This window comes from Leucopleurus acutus (assembly GCF_964270905.1).
Source record: "Leucopleurus acutus genome assembly, chromosome: 21".
NCBI classification, from domain to species: Eukaryota; Metazoa; Chordata; class Mammalia; order Artiodactyla; family Delphinidae; genus Leucopleurus; species Leucopleurus acutus.
In genome coordinates this window covers 30446801-30474034 of record NC_139163.1, presented here as the reverse complement: position 1 = coordinate 30474034, position 27234 = coordinate 30446801, and the positions used below count along the sequence as shown (strand labels likewise).

Sequence of the window (27234 nt, the reverse complement as noted above, 5' to 3'; positions counted from 1 at the left end):
TGCTATTTTTGCAACTTTTTATATTTCTTAAATTATTTCAAAACTAAGTTTAAAAAAAGGGAATCATAGGGCTTCCCTGGTGGCTCAGTGGTTGAGAGTCCGCCTTCCGATGAAGGGGACGTGGGTTCGTGCCCCGGTCTGGGAGGATCCCACATGCTGCGGAGCGGCTGGGCCCGTAAGCCATGACCCCTGGGCCTGCGTGTCTGGAGCCTGTGCTCCACAACGGGAGAGGCCACAGCAGTAGGAGGCCCGCGTACCACCAAAAAAAAAAAAAAAAAAAAGGGAATCATAAAGAATCTGGAAAATATATTAGGAAATCCTAATAAGTATTAACTAAACATAATAATGATAAGAACACAATAACACAAAACTTATTTGGAGGGAACTGAAAAGCCAAATGACAAACAGATTGAAAAAGATAGGTTAGTGTTAAAGGGCTAAGATCCTTGAGTTATTCAGAAGATTATATACAATGATTAAATTAAGACATTATACAACATTAGCTACAAATGCTAAAAGTTAACAAAAATCATTAAAACAATAAAAACAGAATATAAAAATGTACAAAATAGTAGAGGAGAAGAAGAAAAAGCACAATCAAGAAAATGGATTTTTTTTTTTTTTTTTTTTTTTTTTGCGGTACTCAGGCCTCTCACTGTTGTGGCCTCTCCCGTTGTGGACCACAGGCTCCAGACGCGCACGCTCAATAGCCATGGCTCACGGGCCCAGCCGCTCCGTGGCATGTGGGATCCTCCCGGAACGGGGCACGAACCCGCGTCCCCTGCATCGGCAGGCAGACTCTCAACCACTGCGCCACCAGGGAAGCCCAAGAAAATGGATTTTGAGAGAAGGAAAAAATGCAAAAAAAAAAAAGAGAGGATAGTAAGTAGGAAGAAAATAAGATGGTAAATTTCAATGTGAATATATATCATCATATATTAAGCATATAAATGTAACAAACTCCACTACTGCATTTCATATAAAGGCTGTTTATAATGTACCAACTAAAATCAAAGAATGGTTGAAAATAAGGGATGAAAAATATGTAATAGGTAAGTCTAAATTTCAAAGAGCAAGTTGACATATAGCAATGTAAGAGTGAGAATAGAATTTAAGATACAATTATTAATGATAAAAAGAAAATATACCAAGAATATATAACTATGTTGAACATTATCCATTTAGCCACTGCCTCAGAGTATATAAAGCAGAAGTCTCAACAATCGAAGAGAAAGCCGTGACATATTGGTGAACCTTATTTGCCTCTCATAGAAAATGAATTATCAAGTAGAGAAAAAATTTAAAAACCCAGTAAGTATAAAGATGACTTGAAACAGCACAATTAAAAAGTTTGTTCTAAAAACAAAGAAAAAAACATACTGTATCACATTAATTGAAGCATGCATATCAAGCATATATTTTTACCAAAAACTGACTTCCTTTCTGGTTCCAACATTTAAGAGTCTAAATCAGAGACAAAGCTTTCCCAATAAGGTAATAAAATTGGAAAATAACTTTTACAGCAACAAAAATAAATCATATAACTGAAAACTAAAGACCATGGTTTTTCATGATTTAAATAAGAAATCGTGCTGGAAGTTTCTAATTTTTTAAACTGAATATCAGCTGTATCTTAAAAACTGGAGAATGTAGATGAAATGATATATAAGGGAGAAAGTTTTCACTTTAAAAGCATATTAGGAAAATAAGAAAAATTGAAAATTAATAAACAAAGCATTAGACTCCACAAAGGTAGAATTAACAAACATAGCAAAGGTGAAGAGAGTAGCAAAGAGGAACAGACCGTAAGTTAAGGATTATAAACACAAGGAAATATATGGATCTCAACAGAATGACAAATTATATTTTTAAATTACTAATAAAATAGAAAAACCTCTGAGAAGACTGCTCATAAAAAAGAAAAAGGAAAAACAAACTTAGAATTAGATGGGTAAACATATGTATAAATATTTAAAATTATATATAATTCTAGATATGGCACAGGGATGTAGCCATGTGTAGTAAAAATATGTGATACACACCAGCTTTCAGTGCAGAGGTTGTTCTCCACAGAGAGGGAGATGGGGATTGCAGCTGTATATACAGCGGTTTATTTCATAAGAGAAACAAAATATTCATGTTTATTTCCAGTGGTGGGCAAATGGTTGTTTGTCACCTTGTTCTGTCTTTGCTTTTGAACTATATTTTTAAATAAAAATATTCTACATACTAAATTATAAATTTGCTTTCTGAAGACTTTTCCCAGAGAATATTTTTAAAATTATTTCTTACATGAGGCAGCAATGCAAATTGAAACATTTCATTTGTGATATGGCTCATAAATCTGCATTACAAGTAAATACTTCTGGTACTTCTCCTGTAGGTGACACGGATCACTGGGCATTTGAAAGCAATAGCTATGGATACATTTTAGTTCTTCCTCTCTCAATTACCAAGGCGATGACATTGGCAAGTCATTAAAACCACATTCCAAAATTTTTGCATCTTTAAAATAAGGATATTCAAAACTATCTCAAATAATTAAATGAGATACTGATGTAGCATACAAAATTCCTGTAAAATGTAAAGTATTATGGCTGCTCATAATATTTCCTTATATGTGACTAGATTTAAATGGTACTAAAGTTTAACTTCAGAACACAAATTCAATTTACTCGCTACTTTGGGGTTCCTCTTTCTTGCTGAACCACTTTTTCAAAGGCTTCCATGAAACAGCTACTATGGTTGCTACGACGAGAACAGGTAAAGCAATGTAGGTACCCAAAAGCCACTGCTTCTCCCCAGCCTTCTCAAAACCTCTTTCCTTGATTAAACCTAAAAATAAAAATACATTAAAAAATCAGAGTAAAAAAATTAAGCCGCCTACTTTTACTTTCAAGTTACAGCAAACTAATTACAATGTTCTTAATTTTTATTGTTATTCAAGGAACATGGAAAAATAATAATAGAATCATAATACTTGAGACTACCTCTATAAACTCTCATTCTAAAAGAACAGAAACTAAGTTCCAGAAAGTTCCAATGTATTCTACATTATACAGTAGCTACAGCAAAATCCCACTATAAGTGGGACCCCAAAACTTCAGTGATATATAATCTGCTTGTAAGGTTATCCAACAAACTTGCATTGTTACAAGGTGCATTATCACAGAATTCCACTATATCTGTGCATATCCTGTTTTTCTTTATTAGATTGTTGGCTCTTTGACATTTAGGGATCTGTTTTTACATGCGGAGTCACTGCAGTGCTACTAAAACGTCACTGCCATAAAAAATAGGAGACTTGATTCCTAATCCTAATTCTGCAGCTAGTTAGCACCGGGTATTCTTTAAATTCCATGAGGAGTGGGACTTTGTTTTGCTTACTGTACATGCCTAGTGCCGTATGATGAGCACCCGGTATATATTAGGAATTCAATAAATATTTGCTAAATCAATGAATGAATGACGAAAACTAAAGTCATGGTGAACAAACAGAATATTGTTTTAGCCCCTTCTGTCATCTCTTTAGCAGCAATTAATAGATTTTTATCATTTAAACTATAAACGCCAGACTAAAAACTTATCTTCTATTTCCTTTATTTCTTCTATAACAGACACATTAACAGTGCTGGACGCAGGGTGTGTTGTTTGTATAGAGCTGAGACCACAGGATCAGGCATAAAAGGGGGAAAAGGTTGAAAGACAGTTTAAAGGAGAAAGTCAGACATAAGTAAATAAAAATTTTAAGAGATACCCTCAGCTTCAATCATATTCAAAATTAATATTAGGACAAAAAGCAGGATTAAGAAGCATATTTGGCGTCTAGTTCTTGAGGCAGCCTATTTACCTTTTAATTACAAATACTGGTTTCTTTCAAAGTGTCAAAAATCGAACTTTGTCTTTGCGAAGGTAAGCAATTTGAGAATTTTATTAACTGGATACAAGAAGAGAGAGATACTTGCCCTGTCCCCCAGGCAATCTGGAAGTTATTCTGGAGAGCGCTCGGCAATCTGGAGGTCTGTAGCCACTAGAACAGTTGCACGTCATCTCAGAAGTGCACACCTAGAATCATTTTTTTAATTCAAATGATCATTTAAAAATATTTTCTCATAGAAAGTAAAATTATCAGATGGATCATCAAGCTTACTTTTTTATTTTCATCTAGTGTAATTTTATTTGATTTATTTAGAAAGAGAATTCTACAAATTGAATGCTTGGTTTTTTAGCCTAAAGTGCACACACGCACACACACACACGCTAAAAAGCCGCTGTAAAGTGAGGCTCACAATATTTGCACCTGGAAAATTTAACACCTTCAAATGTTCACCAGAAAATTTAGTGTGCAATTTCAGAAACACCTACATAAATTCTAATGAAAATGAGACCATTCCAGTGGTGTGTTAGAGCCAGCCAGTATCAGCTCCCAGGGCTGAGTGTGTAACATCTCTTCCCATCTTCAAGTTCAGTGACATCATGGGGTAGTTTGAAGTATTTGTACTTACAAATGAGGACTTTACCCTTCCTCACACTAGTTGGTAAACATTTACTAGCATAATACTGCCCTTGACCAGCATCAGGTTTGTTTGTTAGCTTTTGTTTGTTTGATTTTTAAGCAAAGGTTTTTTTGTATTCTAAGAGGGCATCAGATAATTAATTTCTGTAATTAATTAATTAATAATAGCAAACAACTTTATGGTGCTATGTGTGAGTCTCTATTCTGAGCACTTTATATAGATTCACTCATCAAATCCTCACAATAGCCCTATAAAGTTGGGACTATTATTATTCCTACTTTACAGATGAATAAACTGAGGCATAGATGTTTAACTTGCCAAAGGTCACATGGCTAGTAAGTGATGGAGACAGGATTTAAACTGAAGCTATCTGGTTTCAGAGTCTCTGCCCTTGACCACTATGCTATGCTACTTCTCAAAATGATATAAAACATCTCTCAATTTCTAAGATCTCAGTTTAAGAACATGAATCTAATTTCATGGCTTAAATGTACAGGAAAAAAGTATTCTGTTTGGGTTATCCATTGCCTTAGCTCTATCACATCACCTTCATGTTGCTGTGTGTGTATATGTATGTCTACTGTGAAATACCTCACAGAAATATTTCGTCCTTCTCAGGAGACACCATGTTGTCACTTTGTCATAATACTGTGTTGTTACTTTTGGATCACTTGGTTAAGGTGCTGTCTTCCAAGTTTTTTCCACTGTAAGTTACCATGCCTCCATTTGTAATTAATAAGCAATTTGTGAGGAGATACTTGTGAGATTATGAAAGTATCTGGGTCCTCGTAAAACTTTCACCCACTAGTTTTAGCATCCATTGATAATTACTTAACTCCATTATTCCTTCTATATTGTTTATACTATAAAAAAGTTTTCCCATATCTCCATTTATCTATTCAGTTACTGTTATTGGTAAACATATTACTGATATAGTCAAAGGAGCTTTGACAAGTGTGCCAAGACCACTCAATGGGGAAAGGAGAATCACTTCAGCAAATGGTGCTCGGAAAACTAGATACCCAATGCAAAAGAATGAAGTTGGACCCTTATCTCACACCATATATGAAGATTAACTCAAAATGGATTAAATACCTAAATATAAGACCTAAGACTATAAAACTCCAAGAAGAAAACATAGGGGGAAAGCTTCGTAACATTGGACTTCACAATGATATCTTGGATATGACACTAAAAGCATAAGCAACAAAAGTAAAAATAGACAAATGGCTATACAACGAACTTAAAAATGTTTGTGCATCAAAGGAAACAATCAACAGAGTGAAAAGGCAACCTATAGAACAGAAAACTTGCAAACCATATATCTGATAAAGGGTTAATATCCAGAATATACAACGAAATCCTACAAGTCAACAAAAAAAAATCAAACAACCTAACTTTAAAATGGGCAAAGGACTTGAGTAGATATTTCTCCAAAGATGGTATACAAATGGCCACCAAGAATATGAACAGATGCTCAACACCATTAACCATAAGAGAAATGCAAATGAAAATCCCAGCAATAGAAATGACAGACAACTTTGCCTAAATATGCTATAAATGCCAGAATACATTATTATTGTGTTTACTTTAAAAAGTCAATTGTCTTCTTAAAAGTTTAAATGAGATACACTATTTTATATTTATCCACATCTGTTTCATTTCCAGCACTCTTCATCGCTTTGTGTAGATCCACATTTCCATGTGACATTATTTTCCTTCCATCTGAACACAGTTTAATATTTCCTTTAGTGCATATCTTCTAGCAACAAATTCTCTCAGATGTATATATCTGAAAAAATTCTTTTATATCCTTAATTTTTGAAATATTTTCATTGGATATAGAACACTAAATGACAGGTTTTTTTCTCACACTTAAATGACGTCATTTAGATCTCTTTGTCTTACATATTTTCTGATAAGAAGCCTGGAGTCATTCTTATCATTGTTCCTCCAGATGCAATGTATCTTTCTCCTCCGACTACATTTAAAATATTCCCTTTATTAGGGAAAGCAAGTACAGCAAAATGTTAATCACTGGTAAATCTAAGTGAAGGGTATGTGGATGTTCATTGGAATAGTCTTCAGTGTTTCTGTAGCTTTGAAATTGTTAGGGGAAAAAATGGGGACAAAAGAACATATTTTGCTTTCATGTTTGTTTCGGATTGAATAGGACTGACTGAACACTAATAATTTATCTTTTCATAACTAAAGCAACCACCTCTTTTATTAATTGGAAGCTACCTGTTTCAATCAACCTTGGGTGAGTAGAAATCATAGTATAGATATGGATTTTAGGCCTCAAATCTCTGCTTTTGGTCCTTTGTATATTTTTTGTCATTTATTATTGTGACAAGCCAAAGTTGAGCATTTGTTCTTGTGTTCAGTATTGTTTGTGGGCATTTGAGACTACCTTCATGAATACATTGGTGTAGACTTAATCACTCAATGTCCCTTTTCAATGTAATAGTTTAACCATCACACACATAGCTATTTCAGTAAATCTCTTTATCTGAGAAATATGGTTAAGTGGTTATGGTCTTAAGATAATAGTAATGAACACATCTGCTATTTTTTTCTTCCCAGAATCTACACTATTCAGCTGGCAACAGTATCTGAAATTTTCTTGGGGGAAATGAATTCTTTATAAATCGGCAGAGTGGTTACTGTGGGACATGACCCTGCCCCGCTTCCATGCATCACACTTTCCATGCCCAGAGGTTGGTGCATGAACCGGATCAGGCCAATTAGTCAATGTATTGGAACCCTTTAGAAAGAGAAGCTATTTGTCTCAGAGTTACTGCTGGTAGGATTTAAACTTAGAGCTGCTGAATGCCACTTGTATTACCACATGTGTGGAGAAGTCTGCATGAAAGTGAATCCTAGAGGGAAGGGAGCCAAATCGAGGGATGGAGGGAGGCAGAATCCTGACAGCATCATCTGAGTCTTGGAATCTAGCCATGCTTGGGCTTTTCAGTTATGTGTATCAGTCAGTAATAATCCTTCTTCTTGATACATTATTAGTTCTTGATTATTATTTTCATTATTATATATCATTATTCATTCTTAATAAATAAAAGTTGTCCTTCAGCCTAAAAAAAAAACTACTTTTACTGTTGATTTCAGTAATTTGATTATAAGGTGTCTTGGTATATATCTGTGTTTTTCTGGCTTGAGATTTATTGAACTTCCTGGAACTTTGAGTTCATGCTTTATCAAATTTTGAAAATTCCTTAAAATTTTTTCTAGCCTCCCCTCTTTCTCTTCTTCTGCAACACTAATTACACATATGCTGAACCATTTGACAGCATCTAATGGGTCACTGATTCATTTTTTTTTCAGTCTTTTTTACGTTTTTTGTTTCAGTTTGAATAGTTTCTATTGCCTTATCTTTAGGTTCACTGACATTTTCTTCTGCTGTGTCAGTTGTGCTGTTAATACCATCCAAAGAATTTTTCATTTCAGTTATGGTGTTTTCCTATTTCTATAAATTCCATGTGCTTTTTTATATCTCCCAGTTCTCTTCTTACCGTGTTAATGTTTTACTTTAAATCCATGAGAATATTTGTAATAGCTTTTTAAAACCCCTGTCAACTAATTACATCATTTTTAACACTTCCGGGTCTATTTCTATTGACTAAATTTTTCTCCTGGTATAGTTCACATAATTCTCCTTCTTCGTATGTTTGTTACTTTCTAAAATGCTATGATGGATACTGTGAATATCATATTGTAGAATGTGCTGTTTTCCTTTAAAGATTGCCACATTGGTGCTGGCAGGCAGTTAAGTTACTTGCAGAACAGCTTGATCAAGGCTTGTTTTTTTTTTGTTTTTTTCTTAACATCTTTATTGGGGTATAATTAAGGCTTGTTTTTAAACTTTGATAGGGCAGATTTAGAATATCCTTTTCTCTAAGGCTAATTTAGTGCTACTAGTAAAGCATGACTCTTCTGGGATCTCTAGTGAATGTCCCAGGTTTTCAAAAACACCTCTTCACTCTGACTAATTGTAACTCAAATTAACTCCCAGCTTTCTGTAAACATTGATAATTGTTCAGCTTAACAGTTCTGTCATTCTTTCCCTGGTCTTGTGTGGTTTGATCTTCATCAATAGACCCATAAGGACCTCTACGCAAATTTCTGAACCTCTTCCTGCATATCAATGCTTCTTCCCTGGAACACTGCCTCACAGATTCCAACCACTTTAACATCTCATAATGCCAGTCTCCTTCTCCTCAAGCTACTGAGCCTGCACTCAGTCCAGATCCCACCCAAGGCGCTGCAGTCCAAAACCTGACAATAGGAGGAGAGCCAGGGAAATCACATCTCTTTTGTTCCCCTTCTCTCAAGGAATAAAGCCCTATGCTGCCTATTGTCTAATATCTGAAAACTGTTGTTTCATACATTTCTTTCCAGCTTTCTACTTGTTTATGGCAAAACTGTGATTAAAGATCCATGTATTCTTCCATACTCCAAAAAATCCATGAACTTCTGAGAAAAGGGTAATTCTTTTAAAAACAGCAGATAGTAGCCTCACTGTTTCTCCACTGTCTCTCTCCTCATGTGAAAAAAAAATACAGTGTACCCCTAGGGATCTAATTATGGCCTTGAATATCATCCCCTTTTCAAAAGTACCAGAGCTTCTCAGAGTGATTGATTACATAAACAGGGCTGGATAACTCAAGAAGAATCTGACACACATTGCATCAGAGGGCAAGGTTGACTTCCAAGGTACCTATAGGAAATAACCACTATTATTTTCAATTTTCCTTTAAGATCCAGTCAATATAATAAAGCAATAGAAAGAACTGAAAGTACAGCCACTAGAAATAAATGGGTAATTTTACTGTTATTTTCAAGAGATGACTGTCTACCAAAAACCTCAAAAATTTTCTATAGTTTAGTAAGTTGCCTGAATAGAAATGAATATGCAAATATCATTAACTTTCTTACACAGTAAATGTAATGAGGAAAGATCCCTAATCACACCAGTAACAAAACTGTGTGATACGTATAAATAATTTTAACAAGGAATATGCAACATCATGTGAAGAAAACATAAAACTATCCTGAAAATAACAAAGTCTTGAATAAATAATCCAAAAATGGGATAATTAGAAAATTTGCCATATCAATATAAATATTTGATTTTTACCAACAGCTGTAAATGTAAAGAAGTATTATACTGGTATGAGAATAGATAGGTAAAGAAAATAAAACAGCCATTATACATATTTGACAAATGAATAATATACATGGAACCACATCTTAGACACCAATGGGCAAAAGGCAGGAATAGATAATTTACTGATCAACACATGGTTATTAAACATATGAATATATGTTCAATCTCACTAACAGTCAGAGGAGACAATTAAAACCATAGTGAAGAACTTTCTCTTGTGTATCAAGTTGGCAAATATCAAAAATAAAATAGTACTTAGACTTGAGAGGAAGAAATGAAAGAGGCATTCTCATATGCCTATTCCCATAGAATAAATTTATAAAACTTATTGGAAAGCATTTAAAAATTGTAGGTTAATATCTTAAAGAGGATTAACTCCCTTATACTCTATAATTCTAGTTTTGGGAATCTATCCTATAGAAATAGCAAGAATGCTTACAAATATTTATGTACAAGTTTGTTCATCAAAGCAAATTTTGATAATAATGAAGAATCAAATATCATATGACATTTAACATAACAGAATGGTTAAAATAAAAAAGTTACAGTCATCTCTCAGTATCCAATGGGGATTGGTTCCAGGACCCCTGTAGATATCAAAGTTCTTTACATAAACTGCATAGTACAGTTGGCCCTCCATATCTGCAGGTTCCACATCCATGGATATGGAGGGCCAATTGTAAATAATATTGTTTCTTATAACGATTTTTAGGCAATATTTAAAACATGGAAAAGTTCTTAAGAGAGAAATGCGTGGGATTAAAAAAGCAAGCTATTTCCCTTTATATATATTACCATGTCTGCTTTGTTGAATCAGTGACTCAATGGATAAATTTGCATACTCACACAAACAAACACATTTGATGAATGAATGAATAAATGAATTTATACATATGTACACATGTACATATATTGACAAAGAAAAAAAGCTTGCAGGAGAAGAGTTAACTCTGTATCGTAAAAAAAATATGGTTAATTTCTTGCTTTCTACTTTAGATTTCTAAATTTTCAAAGTCCTCAATGATGAGTAAGTACTACTTATTTTATGGGGAAGAAAAGAATAAGCAATGCCCGTGAACTTGAAGGAGTGAGAACTTAGATTGTTAGTAGGTCAACAATTGCCCTGTTGGACAAATTTATGCTCCAGATAAGTTTTATTTGACATGCCCAGAGTGTCCAAAGGAGTATTTCTAGATCTCAAGCTCAAGAAGATTGGGGGTAAGGGAGAGAGATGAAGTAGAGGAGGTATTTGTTTACATTGCAAGTAAATTTCAAAGTGTTTGGGCATTTTGGGAAAGAAATATGGCTTTAACAGATTTATATTAGAATTTTAAACATATATACCCTTCAACCAAGCAGTCACACTCCTGGTAATCTTCCCACAGAAATACAGGTGCCACCAGAAAGACAAGATCCAGCCTCATCCACCAGAACACAGGCACTAGTACCCTCCACCAGGAAGCCTACACAACCCACTGAACCAACTTTAGCCACTGGGGACAGACACCGGAAACAACGGGAACTACAAACCTGCAGCCTGCAAAAAGGAGACCCCAAACAGTAAGATAAGCAAAATGAGAAGACAGAAAAACACACAGCAGATGAAGGAGCAAGATAAAAACCCACCAGAACTAACAAATGAAGAGGAAATAGGCAGTCTACCTGCAAAAGAATTCAGAATAATGATAGTAAAGATAATCCAAAATCTTGGAAATAGAATAGAGAAAATGCAAGAAACATTTAACAAGGACCTAGAAGAACTAAAGATGAAACAAGCAATGGTGAACAACACAGTAAAGGAAATTAAAAATATTCTAGATGGGATCAATAGCAGAATAACTGAGGCAGAAGAACGGATAAGTGACCTGGAAGATAAAAGAGTGGAAATAACTACTGCAGAGCAAATAAAAAGAATGAAAAGAATTGAGGACAGTCTCAGAGACCTCTGGGACAACATTAAACGCACCAACATTCGAATTATAGGGGTTCCAGAAGAAGAAGAGAAAAAGAAAGGGACTGAGAAAATATTTGAAGAGATTATAGTTGAAAACTTCCCTTATATGGGAAAGGAAATAGTTAATCAAGTCCAGGAAGCACAGAGAGTCCCATACAGGATAAATCCAAGGAGAAATATGCCGAGACACATATTAATCAAACTGTCAAAAATTAAGTACAAAGAAAGCATATTAAAAGCAGCAAGGGAAAAACAACAAATAACACACAAGGGAATCCCCATAAGGTTAACAGCTGATCTTTCAGCAGAAACGCTGCAAGCCAGAAGGGAGTGGCAGGACATATTGAAAGTGATGAAGGAGAAAAACCTGCAACCAAGATTACGCTACACAGCAAGGATCTCATTCAGATTTGATGGAGAAATTAAAACCTTTTCAGACAAGCAAAACCTGAGAGAGTTCAGCACCACCAAACCAGCTTTACAACAAATGCTAAAGGATCTTCTCTAGGCAAGAAACACAAGAGAAGGAAAAGACTAACAATAACGAACCCAAAACAATTAAGAAAATGGGAATAGGAACATACATATCGATAATTACTTTAAATGTAAATGGACTAAATGTTCCCACCAAAAGACACAGATTGGCTGAATGGATACAAAAACAAGACCCATATATATGCTGTCTATAAGAAACCCACTTCAGACCTAGAGACCCATACAGACTGAAAGTAAGGGGATGGAAAAAGATATTCCATGTAAATGGAAACCAAAAGAAAGCTGGAGTAGCAATTCTCATATCAGACAAAATAGACTTTAAAATAAAGACTATTAGAAGAGACAAAGAAGGACACTACATAATGATCAAGGGATCGATCCAAGAAGAAGATATAACAATTGTAAATATTTATGCACCCAACTTATGAGCACCTCAATACATAAGGCAAATACTAACAGCCATAAAAGGGGAAATCGACAGTAACACAATAATAGTAGGGGACTTTAACACCCCACTTTCACCAATGGACAGATCGTCCAAAATGAAAATAAATAAGGAAACACAAGCTTTAAATGATACATTAAACAAGATGGACTTAATTGATATTTATAGGACATTCCATCCAAAAACAACAGAATACACATTTTTCTCAAGTGCTCATGGAACATTCTCCAGGATAGATCATATCTTGGGTCACAAATCAAGGCTTGGTAAATTTAAGAAAACTGAAATTGTATCAAGTATCTTTTCTGACCACAATGCTATGAGACTAGATATCAATTACAGGAAAAGATCTGTAAAAAATACAAACACATGGAGGCTAAACAATACACTACTTAATAACGAAGTGATCACTGAATAAATCAAAGAGGAAATAAAAAAATACCTAGAAACAAATGACAATGGAGACACGATGACCCAAAACCTATCGGATGCAGCAAAAGCAGTTCTAAGAGGGAAGTTTATAGCAATACAATCCTACCTTAAGAAACAGGAAACATCTCAAATAAACAACCTAACCTTGCACCTAAAGCAATTAGAGAAAGAAGAACAAAAATACCCCAAAGTTAGCAGAAGGAAAGAAATCATAAAAATCAGATCAGAAATAAATGAAAAAGAAATGAAGGAAACGATAGCAAAGATCAATAAAACTAAAAGCTAGTTCTCTGAGAAGATAAACAAAACTGATAAACCATTAGCCAGACTCATCAAGAAAAAAAGGGAGAAGACTCAAATCAATAGAATTAGAAATGAAAAAGGAGAAGTAACAACTGACACTGCAGAAATACAAAAGATCATGAGAGACTACTACAAGCAACTCTATGCCAATAAAATGGACAACCTGGAAGAAATGGACAAATTCTTAGAAATGCACAACGTGCCAAGACTGAATCAGGAAGAAATAGAAAATAGGAACAGACCAATCACAAGCACTGAAATTGAAACTATGATTAAAAATCTTCCAATAAACAAAAGCCCAGGACCAGATGGCTTCACAGGCAAATTCTATCAAACATTTAGAGAAGAGCTAACACCTATCCTTCTCAAACTCTTCCAAAATATAGCAGAGGGAGGAACACTCCCAAACTCATTCTACAAGGCCACCATCACCCTCATACCAAAACCAGACAAGGATGTCACAAAGAAAGAAAACTACAGGCCAATATCACTGAGGAACATAGATGCAAAAATCCTCAACAAAATACTAGCAAACAGAATCCAACAGCACATTAAAAGGATCATACACCATGATCAAGTGGGGTTTATTCCAGGAACGCACGGATTCTTCAATATATGCAAATCAATCAATGTGATACACCATATTAACAAATTGAAGGAGAAAAACCATATGATCATCTCAATAGATGCAGAGAAAGCTTTCGACAAAATTCAACACCCATTTATGATAAAAACCCTGCAGAAAGTAGGCATAGAGGGAACTTTCCTCAACATAATAAAGGCCATATATGACAAACCCACAGCCAACATCATCCTCAATGGTGAAAAACTGAAAGCATTTCCACTAAGATCAGGAACAAGACAAGGTTGCCCACTCTCACCACTCTTATTCAACATAGTTTTGGAAGTTTTAGCCACAGCAATCAGAGAAGAAAAGGAAATAAAAGGAATCCAAATTGGAAAAGAAGAAGTAAAGCTGTCACTGTTTGCAGATGACATGATACTATACAAAGAGAATCCTAAAGATGCTACCAGAAAACTACTAGAGCTAATCAATGAATTTGGTAAAGTAGCAGGATACAAAAGTAATGCACAGAAATCTCTGGCATTCCTATACACTAATGATGAAAAATCTGAAAGTGAAATCAAGAAAACACTCCCATTCACCACTGCAACAAAAAAGAATAAAATATCTAGGAATAAACCTACCTAAGGAGACAAAAGACTTGTATGCAGAAAATTATAAGATACTGATGAAAGAAATTAAAGATGATACAAATAGATGGAGAGATATACCATGTTCTTGGATTGGAAGAATCAACATTGTGAAAATGACTCTACTACCTAAAGCAATCTACAGATTCAATGCAATCCCTATCAAACTACCACTGGCATTTTTCACAGAACTAGAACAAAAAATTTCGCAATTTGTATGGAAACACAAAAGACCCCGAATAGCCAAAGCAATCTTGAGAATGAAAAACGGAGCTGGAGGAATCAGGCTCCTTGACTTCAGACTATACTACAAAGCTACAGTAATCAAGACAGTCTGGTACTGGCACAAAAACAGAAAGATCAATGGAACAGGATAGAAAGCCCAGAGATAAACCCACGCACATATGGTCACCTTATCTTTGATAAAGGAGGCAGGAATGTACAGTGGAGAAAGGACAGCCTCTTCAATAAGTGGTGCTGAGAAAACTGGACAGGTACATGTAAAAGTATGAGATTAGATTACTCCCTAACACCATACACAAAAATAAGCTCAAAATGGATTAAAGACCTAAATGTAAGGCCAGAAACTATCAAACTCTTAGAGGAAAACATAGGCAGAACACTCTGTGACATAAATCACAGCAAGAACCTTTTTGACCCACCTCCCAGAGAAATGGAAATAAAAACAAAAGTAAACAAATGGGACCTAATGAAACTTAAAAGCTTTTGCACAGCAAAGCAAACCATAAACAAGACTTAAATACAACCCTCAGAATGGGAGAAAATATTTGCAAATTAAGTAACTGACAAAGGATTAATCTCCAAAATTTACAAGCAGCTCATGCAGCTCAATAACAAAAAAACAAACAACCCAATCCAAAAATGGGCAGAAGACCTAAATAGACATTTCTCCAAAAAAGATATACAGACTGCCAACAAACACATGAAAGAATGCTCAACATCATTAATCATTAGATAAATGCAAATCAAAACTACAATGAGATATTAACTCACACCAGTCAGAATGGTCATCATCAAAAAATCTAGAAACAGTAAATGCTGGAGAGGGTGTGGAGAAAAGTGAACACTCTTGCACTGTTGGTGGGAATGTGAATTGGTACAGCCACTATGGAGAACAGTATGGAGGTTCCTTAAAAAACTAAAAATAGAACTACCATATGACCCAGCAATCCCACTGCTGGGCATATACCCTGAGAAAACCAAAATTCAAAAAGAGTCATGTACCAAAATGTTCACTGCAGCTCTATTCACAATAGCCAGGAGATGGAAACAACCTACGTGTCCATCATCGGATGAATGGATAAAGAAGATGTGGCACATATATACAATGGAATATTACTCAGCCATAGAAAGAAATGAAATTGAGCTATTTGTAATGAGGTGGATGGACCTAGAGTCTGTCATACAGAGTGAAGTAAGTCAGAAAGAGAAAGACAAATACCGTATGCTAACACATATATATGGAATTTAAGAAAAAAAAAATGTCATGAAGAACCTAGGGGTAAGACAGGGATAAAGACACAGACCTACTGGAGAATGGACTTGAGGATATGGGCAGGGGGAAGGGTAAGCTGTGACAAAGCGAGAGAGTGGCATGGACATATATACACTACCAAACGTAAAATAGATAGTTAGTGGTAAGCAGCCACACAGCACAGGGAGATCAGCTCGGTGCTTTGTGACCACCTAGAGGGGTGCGATACGGAGGGTGGGAGGGAGGGAGACGCAAGAGCGAAGAGAGATGGGAACATATGTATATGTATAACTGATTCACTTTGTTATAAAGCAGAAACTAGCACACCATTGTAAAGCAATTATACTCCAATAAAGATGTAAAAAAAAAAAAAAAAAAAACTAAAAATAGAACTACCATATGATCCAGCAATCCCACTACTGAGCATATACCCTGAGAAAACCATAATTCAAAAAACACCACAACATTCACTGCAGCACTATTTACAACAGTCAGGACATGGAAGCAACCTAAGTGTCCACTGACAGATGGATGGATAAAGAAGATGTGGGACATATATACAATGGAATATTACCCAGCCATAAAAAGAAATGAAATTGAGTTATTTGTAGTGAGGTGGATGGACCTAGAGTCAGTCATACAGAGTGAAGTAAGTCAGAAAGAGAAAAACAAATACCGTATGCTAACACATATATATGGAATCTAAAAATAAAAAAAAGGTTCTGAAGAACCTAAGGGAAGGACAGGAGTAAAGACACAGATGTAGAGAATGGACTTGAGGACACGGGGAGGGGAAGGGTAAGCTGGGACAAAATGAGAGAGTGGCATGGACATATATACACTACCAAATGTAAAACAGATAGCTAGTGGGAAGCAGCTGCATAGCACAGAGAGATCAGCTTGGTACTTTGTTCCCACCTAGAGGGGTGGGATAGGGAGGGTGGCGGGGAGATGCAAGAGGGAAGGGAGATGGAGATATATGTACACATATAGCTGATTCACTTTGTGATACAGCAGAAACTAACACACCATTGTAAAGCAATTATACTCCAATAAAGATGTTAAAAAATAAATAAAAATAAAATAAATGGACATACTAGAATCATGCAATCTTTCAAGACTGATTTATGAAAAAACTGAAAATCTGCAAGGCCGATCACTAGTACAGAAATTGAAACAGTAATCAAAAAGCTCCCCAAGACAAAAATCCAGGACCATATGGCTCCACAAGTGATTTCTATCAAACATTCAAAGAAGATTTAAAACCCATCCTTCTCAAACTCTTCCAAAAAACTGAAGAGGAGGGAATGCTTCCTAACGCATTTTACAAAGCGAACATCACCCTGATACCAAAACCAGAAAAACTGGCAACACATGTACACAAAAAGAAAATTACAAAGGTATAGTGAAGTAAGAAACAGTTTGAAGGGATTGTGCAGACTCACCTCGGTATTCTCCAGGGCCTACTTCAGAGGCAGCAAGCTGAAATGCTCAGTAAAGAGGCATATTTGCTTATCTTAAAGCTCTGGCCTAAGGGGCAGGCATATAATTTGACACATCTAGGGGCCTACTGAAATACTCTCCAAAGACAGAGGCCAGTGGACACCTACTTTGTGCTCTATCCCTGCCTCTTTACAGGTCACTGGGATCTCCCAGGAAGGAGCTTGTGCAAGCACGTAGCACCCAGGATTCTGAAATTCCCGCTTAGGGGATACCCCTTGATCTCCTGCCTCTGGAGGCCAGTGGGACTTGCATTCATGATTCCCAGGGGGCTGTAATAAACAGAAAGACAGTTTTGAGCTGGCAACCACCCCCAGGGCATAGCACCAAGACAGAAGACTGAAATATACCACAGGCCTTTCTATCCAACAGGCTTATTTGCTTTTCTTGAAGCTTCACCCTGAGGGGCAGCCTAACAAAAGAGCCCCAAACTACATGAGGCAAAAACCAATAAAACTACAAGGAGAAACAGATGAATCTACTGTGATAGTTGGAGACTTCAACACCCCACTGTCAGGAATGGACAGATCCAGCTGGAAGAAGAAAATCAGTTAAGGACACAGTTGAAATCCACAACACCATCAACTGGATATAATTAACATCTACTCACTACTTCATTTAACAACAGGAGAATATACATTCTTCTCTCCTCACATGGAACCCAGATAGACCACATTCTGGGCCATAAAACACACCTTACCAATATTTAAAGGAAGAGAAATCATACAATGTCTGCTCTCAGATCACAATGCCTTTAAACTAGAAATCAGCACTAGCAAAATAGCTGGAAACTTCCCCAATACTTGAAAATTAAACAACACACTTCTACATAACACATGAGTCAAAGAAGAAATATGAAGAGAAGTTTTAAAATATGTTGAATTAAATGAGAGGAAATACAGTTTATCAAATCTATGTGATGCAGCAAAAGAGGTCCTTAAAGGGAAATTTCTAGCATTGAATGCATACATAAGAAAACAAGAAAGATCTAAAATCAATCATATAAACTTCTACCTTATGAAACTAGAAAATGAACAGTAAATTAATATCAATATGAAAAGAAAAAATAATTAACAGAGCAGAAATCAATGAACTTGAAAACAGAAAATCAATAGAGAAAATCAACAAAACCAAATGTGGATTCTCTGAAAAGATCAATAAAATGGAGAAGATTCTAACTGGGTTAAGAAAAAAGAGAGAAGACACAAATTACTAATATCAGACATGAAAGAGGGGACATCACTACAGATTCCATGGACATTAAAAAGATAATAAAGGGATAATATCAAAAACTCTATGCCAACAAATTTGATAACACTGATGCAATAAACCAAGTCCTTGAAAGACAAAATATGACAAAATTCACACAAAAATAAACAATATGAATAGCCTATATTTATTAAATAAATTGAATCAATAATTAATAACCTTCCATAACAAAAAGCATTGGTCCAGCTGGATTTTCTGGTGAATTCTACCAAACATTTAAGAAAGAAATCATACTAATTCTCTACAATTTCTTTCAGAAGTTAGAAGTAGAGTGAATACTTCTTAACACATTTTATAGGCCAGCATTACCCTAATACAAAACACAAAGACATTACAAGAAAAGAAAACTACAGACCAATATCTCTCATGAATGAAGATGCAAAAATCTTCACCAAAATATTAGCAGATCAATTCCAACAACGTATAAGAAATATACACCACAACAAAGTGAATTTTGTCTCAACTATGGAGGAGTTGTTCAACATTCGGAAAATCAGTTAATGTAATCCGTCATAAACCAACAGGCTAAAGAATAAAAATCATATGATCATACCACAGTTACAGAAAATTATGTGACAAAATTGAATAGCCATTTATGATAAAAGACCATCAGAAAGCTGTTAATAAAATAAAACTTCCTCAACCTGATAAAGAGTATCTTTAAAAAAAAAAACCTACAATAACATTATGCTTAATGGTAAGATTAGAAGCCTTCTTGCTAAGATCGGGAACCAAGCAAGGAAGTCCCCTCTCACCACTCCTTTTTAACATCATATTGGAAGAAACGATGAGAAAATAAAAACTACATAGATTGGAAAGGAAGAAATAAAACTGACATAATGATAGCATCATGATTGCATAATATGTCTCTCTTTTTGGCTCCTCTGTTCAACAACTAAATTTTGGCATCCATCTATGAACAAAAGCACCTCTGTGGAAGTTGTAGGATCAAGCACCATACACCAAGGGACCCAGGAAGAGTCTTTCCCACCTGTGCATCAGGTAATAGGCACACAGACCTCAGTATAGGCTGTGGAAGACGCAGGAGCCAGTGAATAGGCCTCAGCCTCTCTTGGTTGTAGTCAGGGAAAACTTGGAGAGTGCTGACTTGGGCAGACACTCATGGACAAGAGAGCCTTGCAGAAGTCCGACCTTCCTGGTAATGGATGCCTGAATTCCTTTGGAGCAAATATATAAATAAATAAGTTTGGACACATTGGAAAGGGTAAGAGTAACTTTGCCAGCACCACCCCTCCCTCAATGTGACACAGCATGGGGCTGAACTAGCCAGCAGTGACCTCTCAGGGGAAAGGGAAAGCAGTGAGTGAGTGCAAAGCTAACCCAGCTATACAGGACATAGCTGGAGAAATCTATTTCTTTCCCATAGCACCCAGAGTACCGAGACAGCACCTCTATGACTGGGGGACAGATATCAGGAAAGAGGCAGATAAGAATATCAAAGGGCATTAAAGGGACATGGTTCCTGATGAATGCTTTCAGTACTCTGGCAGAAAGCCTGTCCATGAGGTGCTGTGAGAACTTCACCCAAGGATCCCACCACCACCTGACCCACAGGCACCTCCAATGCCCCAAGTGCTAAACCAACAACTCCCCCCACTTTTTGGCCTGCTCTTTGTATGCAAATTTGAGTTCAGTGGCAAGAGCAAGGTCTGGTAGACATGGGGTGCCCTCAGAAAATCGGGCCAGTGTCCTTGGGCAAAGGAGAAAGCACAAACATGAGCTGTAGCACACCTTCTGGAAAACAAAAGAGAGGTTTCCAGCAGCTGGTTTAGTGAGTTTTTAAGAATCATAGAAGACACACAAACTTAAAATTCTGCCACAAAATGGAACAAGAAATGTGGAGCAGAGATATCCATAAAGTTGGAGAAAGACCTAGACATAAGCAAGACCAGTAATAAAACCTCCCACCTGAAGACAACTAGTAAAGATTTAAGGAAGTGACTACTATTTCAAATATAAAAAAAGCAAGGCAAAACTGTAAGGAATATAAAGAATCAAGGAAGTATGTCATTACCAAAAGATAATAGTAATACTCCAGTAACTGAACACAAAGATACTGAATTTATCAATTTAGCTAATAAAGAATTCGAACTAGCTGTTTTTACAAACTCAACTGCCTACAAGAATCAACAGACATACAAGTCAATAAAATCAGGATAAACACGTGGATAAAATGAGAAATTTAACAAAGAGGTAGAAATGATAAAAAAGGACCAAAAAGAAATTCTAGAGATGAAGTATGAAATAAATAAAAAGAAAAATGCAATAGGTCATCTACAGCAGAATAGACCAAACAGAAGATAGAACTGGTGATCTAAAGGACAGGAATTTTTAAATAACCCAGTCAGTGTAGCCAAAGAAAAAATACTGAAAAAGAGAAAACAAATCATATGTGATCTATGGGAAACCATCAAACATACAGGTATTAGAATAATTGGAGTTCCAAAAGGAAAAAAGAGAGGATAGGGGGCAGAAAGTCTATTTAAAAAAATAATAGCTGAGAACTTCCCAAACTTGGGAGAGACTGAAATATCCAGTCACAAAGCAAATAGATCACTCCATTATCTCAATGCAAAATGACCTTCTCCAAGATGTATTATAATTACACTGACAAAAATCAAAGACAAAGAGAGAATCGTAAAATAAAGCAAGAGAAAAAAAATGATTGTAACCTACAAATAGAAACCCAGTAGGTACAGGCCAGGACAGAAAAAAATGATATATTCAGTGTGTTGAAAGAATAAAAAAGTCAGTCAAGAATACTTTAACTGGCAAACATATCCTTCAAAAGTAAAAGAGAAATAAAAACTCTCCGAGACAAACAAGAACTGAGGAAATTCATCACCACTATACCTGCCTTACAAGAAATGCTGAAAGAATTTCTTCCACCTGAAATAAAAACATGATAATTAGTAACATGAAAACATACAACACACTCATAAAGGTAAATACACAGATTTTAAAAACTAAATCTGTAAGGGAATGGTGTGTTAACTACTGAACAACAGTATACAGATTAAAGGGAAATTCCAAGTATTAAAATAACTATACTTACTATAATTTGCTAATGCACGCACAATATGAAAAGAGGTAAATTTTGACATCAAAAGCAAAAAAGGGGGAGATAGTAGGGTAGAGCTTTTGTGTGTGATCCAAGTTAAGTTACAATCAGCTTAAAATGGACTGTTTTATCTATAAGATGCTTTATGTAAACCTCATGGTAACCATGTAGCAAAAACCTATAGTAGATTCATAAAGGATAAACAGAGGGCAATCATAGCATACCACCATGGAAAATCATGAATTCATAAAAAGGCAAAAAGAGAAGGAAAAAAGAATAAGGGAGCTGAAACAAACAACAAAAAAACAGCCAAAAAGTAATGAAAGAGATGGCATTACTAAGCACTTACATATCAATAGTTACCCTAATACATGAAATTAATTAATCAGTCAAAGGTCAGAGTGGCTGAATGGATGAAAAAACAAGACCCAACTAAGTCTGCCTTCAAGAGAATCACATAGCCTCAGAGAGATGTAAAAATATCCCATGTAAATGGAACCCAAAAGAAAGAGGGGGTAGCTATACTTATATCAGACAAAAAAAGGCTTTAAGCCAAAAAATGGTAACAAGACAAAAGGAAGATCATTATATAATTATAAAGTGGTCAACTCTGCAAGATATAACAATTGTGAATATACACACCCAACATCAGAGCACCTAATATACTAAGCAAATACTGAAAGGAGAAATTGACAACAAGACAATAATAGTAAGACACTTCAATACCCCACTTTCAACAATGGAAAGATAATCCAGACAAAAAATCACAAAGAAATGCTGGACCTGAGCTATACTTTACACCAAATTGACCTAACAGATATATATAGAACATCCCACCCAAGAGCAGCAGAATACATATTCTTCTCAAGTGTACATGGAACATTACCAAGGATAGGTCATATAAGCCACAATACAAATTTTAGCAAATTTAAGAAAATTGAAAACATACAAAGTATCTACTTGACCAACACGATATGAAACTAGAAATCAACAGCAGGAAAGCTAGAAAATTCACACACATGTAGAAATTAAACAACACACTCCTGAACAAACAATAGGTCAAGAAAGAAATTAGAAAGGACATTTTAAAATCTTAAAACAAATAAAAACGGAAACAACAAAGACAAAAACTGGGGTTCTGTAAAAGCAGCTCTTAGAAGTTTATAGCAGTAAATGCATATATTAAGAAAATACAAATAATCCTAAAATTTATAAGGAACCATATAAGACCCAGAATTGCCAAAGCAACCCTAAGGAAAAAGAACAAAGCGGGAGGCATAATCCTCCCAGACTTCAGACAATATTACCAAGCCACAGTAATCAAAACAGTGTGGAATTGGCACAAAAACAGATATATCAATCAATGCAACAGAATAGAGAGCCCAGAAATAAACCCACACAGTTACAGTCAATTAATCTTTGACAAAGGAGGCAAGAATATACCATGGGAAAAAAGACAGTCTCTTCAGCAAGTGGTGCTGGGAAAGTTGGACAGCTTCATGTAATGAATGAAGTTAGAACACAGCCTCAAACCATAAAAAAATTAAACTTGAAATGCCTTAAACACTTAAACATAAGCCTAGAAGAGATAACAGGCAAAACATTCTCTGACATAAAGCATACCAACGTTTTCTTAGGTCAGTCTCCCAAGACAATAGAAATAGAAACAAAATAAACAAATGAAACCTAATCAAACTTACAAGCTTTTGCACAGCAAAAGAAACCATCAACAAAATGAAAAGAAAACCTACAGAATGGGAGAAAATATCTGCAAACCATGTGACCAACAGGGCTTAATTTCCAAAATATACAAACAGCTCATAAAACTAAATATTGAAAGTTTATAGCAATACAGTCATATAGCAGGGAAAAAAAAATCTCAAGTAATAAGCAACCTAACCTTACACCTAAAGCAACTAGAGGAAGGAGAAGAAACAAAACCCAAAGTTAGTAGAAAGAAATAAATCATAAAGATCAGAGCAGAAATAAATGAAATCAGAACAAAGAGACAACAGTAAATATCTATGAAACTAAAAGCTGGTTCTTTGAAAAGATAAACAAAATTGATAAACCTTTAGCCAGACTCATCAAGGAAAAGTAAAAAAAAAAAGGAGAGGTCTCAAATCAATAAAACTAGAAAAGAAAAAGAAGTTACAACTGACACCACAGAAATACAAAGGATCATAAGAGACTATACAGGCCAATAAAATGGAAAACCTAGAAGAAATGGACAAGACTGTACCAGGAAGAAATAGAAAATATGAACAGACCAATCACAAGTTCTAAAATTGAAACTGTAAGTAAAAAACTCCCAACAAACAGAAGTCCAGGACCAGATGGCTTCACAGGCAAATTCTACCAAACATTTAGAGAAGAGTCAACACATACTCTCTGAAACTCTTCCAGAAAACTGCAGAGGAAGGAAGACTCCCAAACTCATTCTGTGAGGGCACCATCACCCCAATAGCAAAACCAGACAAAGATATCACATAAAAAGGAAGTTACAGGCCAATATCACTGATGAAAATAGATGCAAAAATCCTCAATAAAATACTAGTAAATCGAATCCAACAAAACATTCAAAGAATCATATACCATGATCAAGTGGGATATATCCCAGGGATGCAAGGATTTTTCAGTATCCACAAATCAATCAGTGTGATACACCACATTAGCAAATTGAAGAATAAAAACTATATGATCATCTCAATAGATCCAGAAAAAGCCTTTGACAAAATTCAACACCCATTTATGATAAAAATTCTTCAGGATGTGGGCATAGAGGGAATATACCTGAACATAATAAAGGCAATATATGACAAGCCCACAGCTAACATCATACTCAATGGTGAAAAGCTGAAAGCATTTCCTCTAAGATCAGGAACAAGACAAGGATGTCCAGTCTTACCACTATTATTCAACATAGTTTTGGAAGTCCTAACCGTAGCAATCAGAGAAGAAAATGAAATAAAAGGAATACAAATTGGAAGAGAAGAAGTACAACTGTCACTATTTGCAGATGATATGGTACCATACATAGAAAATCCTAAAGGTGCTACCAGAAAACTACTAGAGTTCATCAATGAATTCAGTAAAGCTGCAGGATACAAAATTAATACATAGAAATCTGTTGCATTTCTATACACTAACAACAAAAGACCAGAAAGAGAAAATAAGGAAACAATTCCATTAACCATCACATCAAAAAGAATAAAATACCTGGGAGTAAACCTACCTAAGGAGGCAAAAGACCTATACCAAAAACTGTAAGATGCTGAGTCATGATATCGAATATGACACAAACAGTTGGAAAGATATACCATGTTCTTTGATTGTCAAAATGACTATACTACCCAAGGTGATCTACAGACTCAATGCAATCCCTATCAAAATACCAATGGCATGTTTTGCAGACCTAGAACACACAAAAAAATCTTAAATTCTGTATGGAAACACAAAGACCCTGGAGAGCCAAAGCAAGCTTGAGAAAGAAAAACAAAGCTGGAGGAATCAGCTCCCTGACTTCAGACTATATTATAAAGCTACAGTCATCAAAACAGTATGGTACTGGCACAAAGACAGACTTATAGATCAATGGAACAGGACAGAAAGCCCAGAAATAAACCCATGCACCTATGGTCAATTAATTTGCAACAAAGGAGGCAAGACTATACAATAGAGGAAAAACAATCGCTTCAATAAATGGTGCTGTGAAAACTGGACAGCTACGTGTAAAAAAATGAAATTAGAATATTCTTTAAGACCATACACAAAAATGAGCTCAAAATAGATTAGACCTAAATGTGAGAGAGGACACTGTAAAACTCTTAAAAGAAAACATAGGTGGAACAGTCTCTGACATAAATCAAAGCAATATCTTTTTTGATCTGTCTCCCAGAGTAATGGAAACAAAAACAAAAATAAACAAATGGGACCTAATTAAGCTCAAAAGCTTTTGCACAGCAAAGGACACCATAAAAAAAACAAAAAGACAACCCATAGAATGGGAGCAAATATTTGCCAATGATGTGACCAACAGGGGATGTCTCCAAAATTTACAAACAGCTCGTGCGACTTAATATCATCAAAAGAAAACAACCCAATCAAAACATGGGCATAAGACCTAAATAGACATTTCTCCAAAGACAACATACAGATGGCCAAGAGGCACATGAAAAGAAGTTCAACATCGCTAATTATTAGAGAAATGCAAATCAAAACTACAAAGAGACATCACCTCAAACCAGGCAAAATGGCTATGATCAAAAAAATCCACAAATAATAAATGCTGCTGCAGAGGGTGGGGAGAGAAGGGAACCCTCCTACACTGTTGGTGTCAATGTAAATTGGTGCAGCCACTATGGAGAACAGTATGGAGGTTCCTTAAAAAACTAAAAATAGAGCTACCATACGATCCTGCAATCCCACTCCTGGACATATATCTGGAGAAAAACATGGTCCAAAAGGATACATGCACCCCAGTGTTCACTGCAGCACTATTTACAATAGCCAAGACATGGAAGCAACCTAAATGTCTATCAAAAGAGGAGTAGATAAAGAAGATGTGGTACATATATACAATGGAATATTACTCAGCCATTAAAAGGAATGAAATAATGCCATTTGCAGCAACATGGATGGACCTAGAGACTGTCATGCTGAGTGAAGTAAGTCAGAGAAAGAGAAATATGATATTGCTTATAGGCAGAATCTAAAAAGAAATGTTACAAATGAACTTATTTATAAAACAGAATCACTCACAGACTTAGAGAATGAACTTATGGTTACCGGTGGGGAAGGGTGGGGGGAAGGGATAGTTAGGCAGTTGGGGATTGACATGTACACACTGCTATATTTTAAATGGATAACCAACAAGGACCTACTGTATAGCACAGGGAACTCTGCTCAATATTATGTAACAACCTAAATGGGAAAATAATTTGAAAAAGAATAGATACATGTATATGTGTGACTGAATCACTTTGCTGTACATCTGAAAGTAACACAACATTGTTAATCAACTATATTCCAATATAAAATTAAAAGTTTTAAAAAGAAAGAAAAAATACATGCAGCCCAATATTCACTGCAGCACTATTTACAATAGCAAAGACATGGAAGCAACCTAAATGTCCATCAACAGCGGAGTGGATAAAGAAGATGTGGTACATATATACAACGGAACATTCCTCAGCCATAATAAAGGATGAAATAATGCCATTTTCAGCAACATGGGTGGACCTAGGGATTATCATACTAAGTGAAGTAACTCAGAGAGAGAAAGACAAATATCATATGATATTGCCTATGTGTGGAATCTGAAAAATGGTACAAATGAACTT

The 27234-nt window shown here is 35.5% G+C and overlaps 1 protein-coding gene across 1 annotated transcript in view; it reads right to left on the bottom strand.

The window, feature by feature from the left end:
* The window catches only part of LOC309977711 (disintegrin and metalloproteinase domain-containing protein 32-like), a gene marked incomplete at both ends in the record, with an annotated part of 166747 nt that overhangs the window by 24646 nt on the left and 114867 nt on the right, over positions 1 to 27234 (bottom strand). The window contains 2 exons of the mRNA XM_082863999.1: positions 2782 to 2835; positions 3966 to 4065. Of these exons, the coding sequence (XP_082720125.1) occupies positions 2782 to 2835; positions 3966 to 4065 (154 nt within the window). The remainder of the gene's footprint in view (positions 1 to 2781; positions 2836 to 3965; positions 4066 to 27234) is intronic.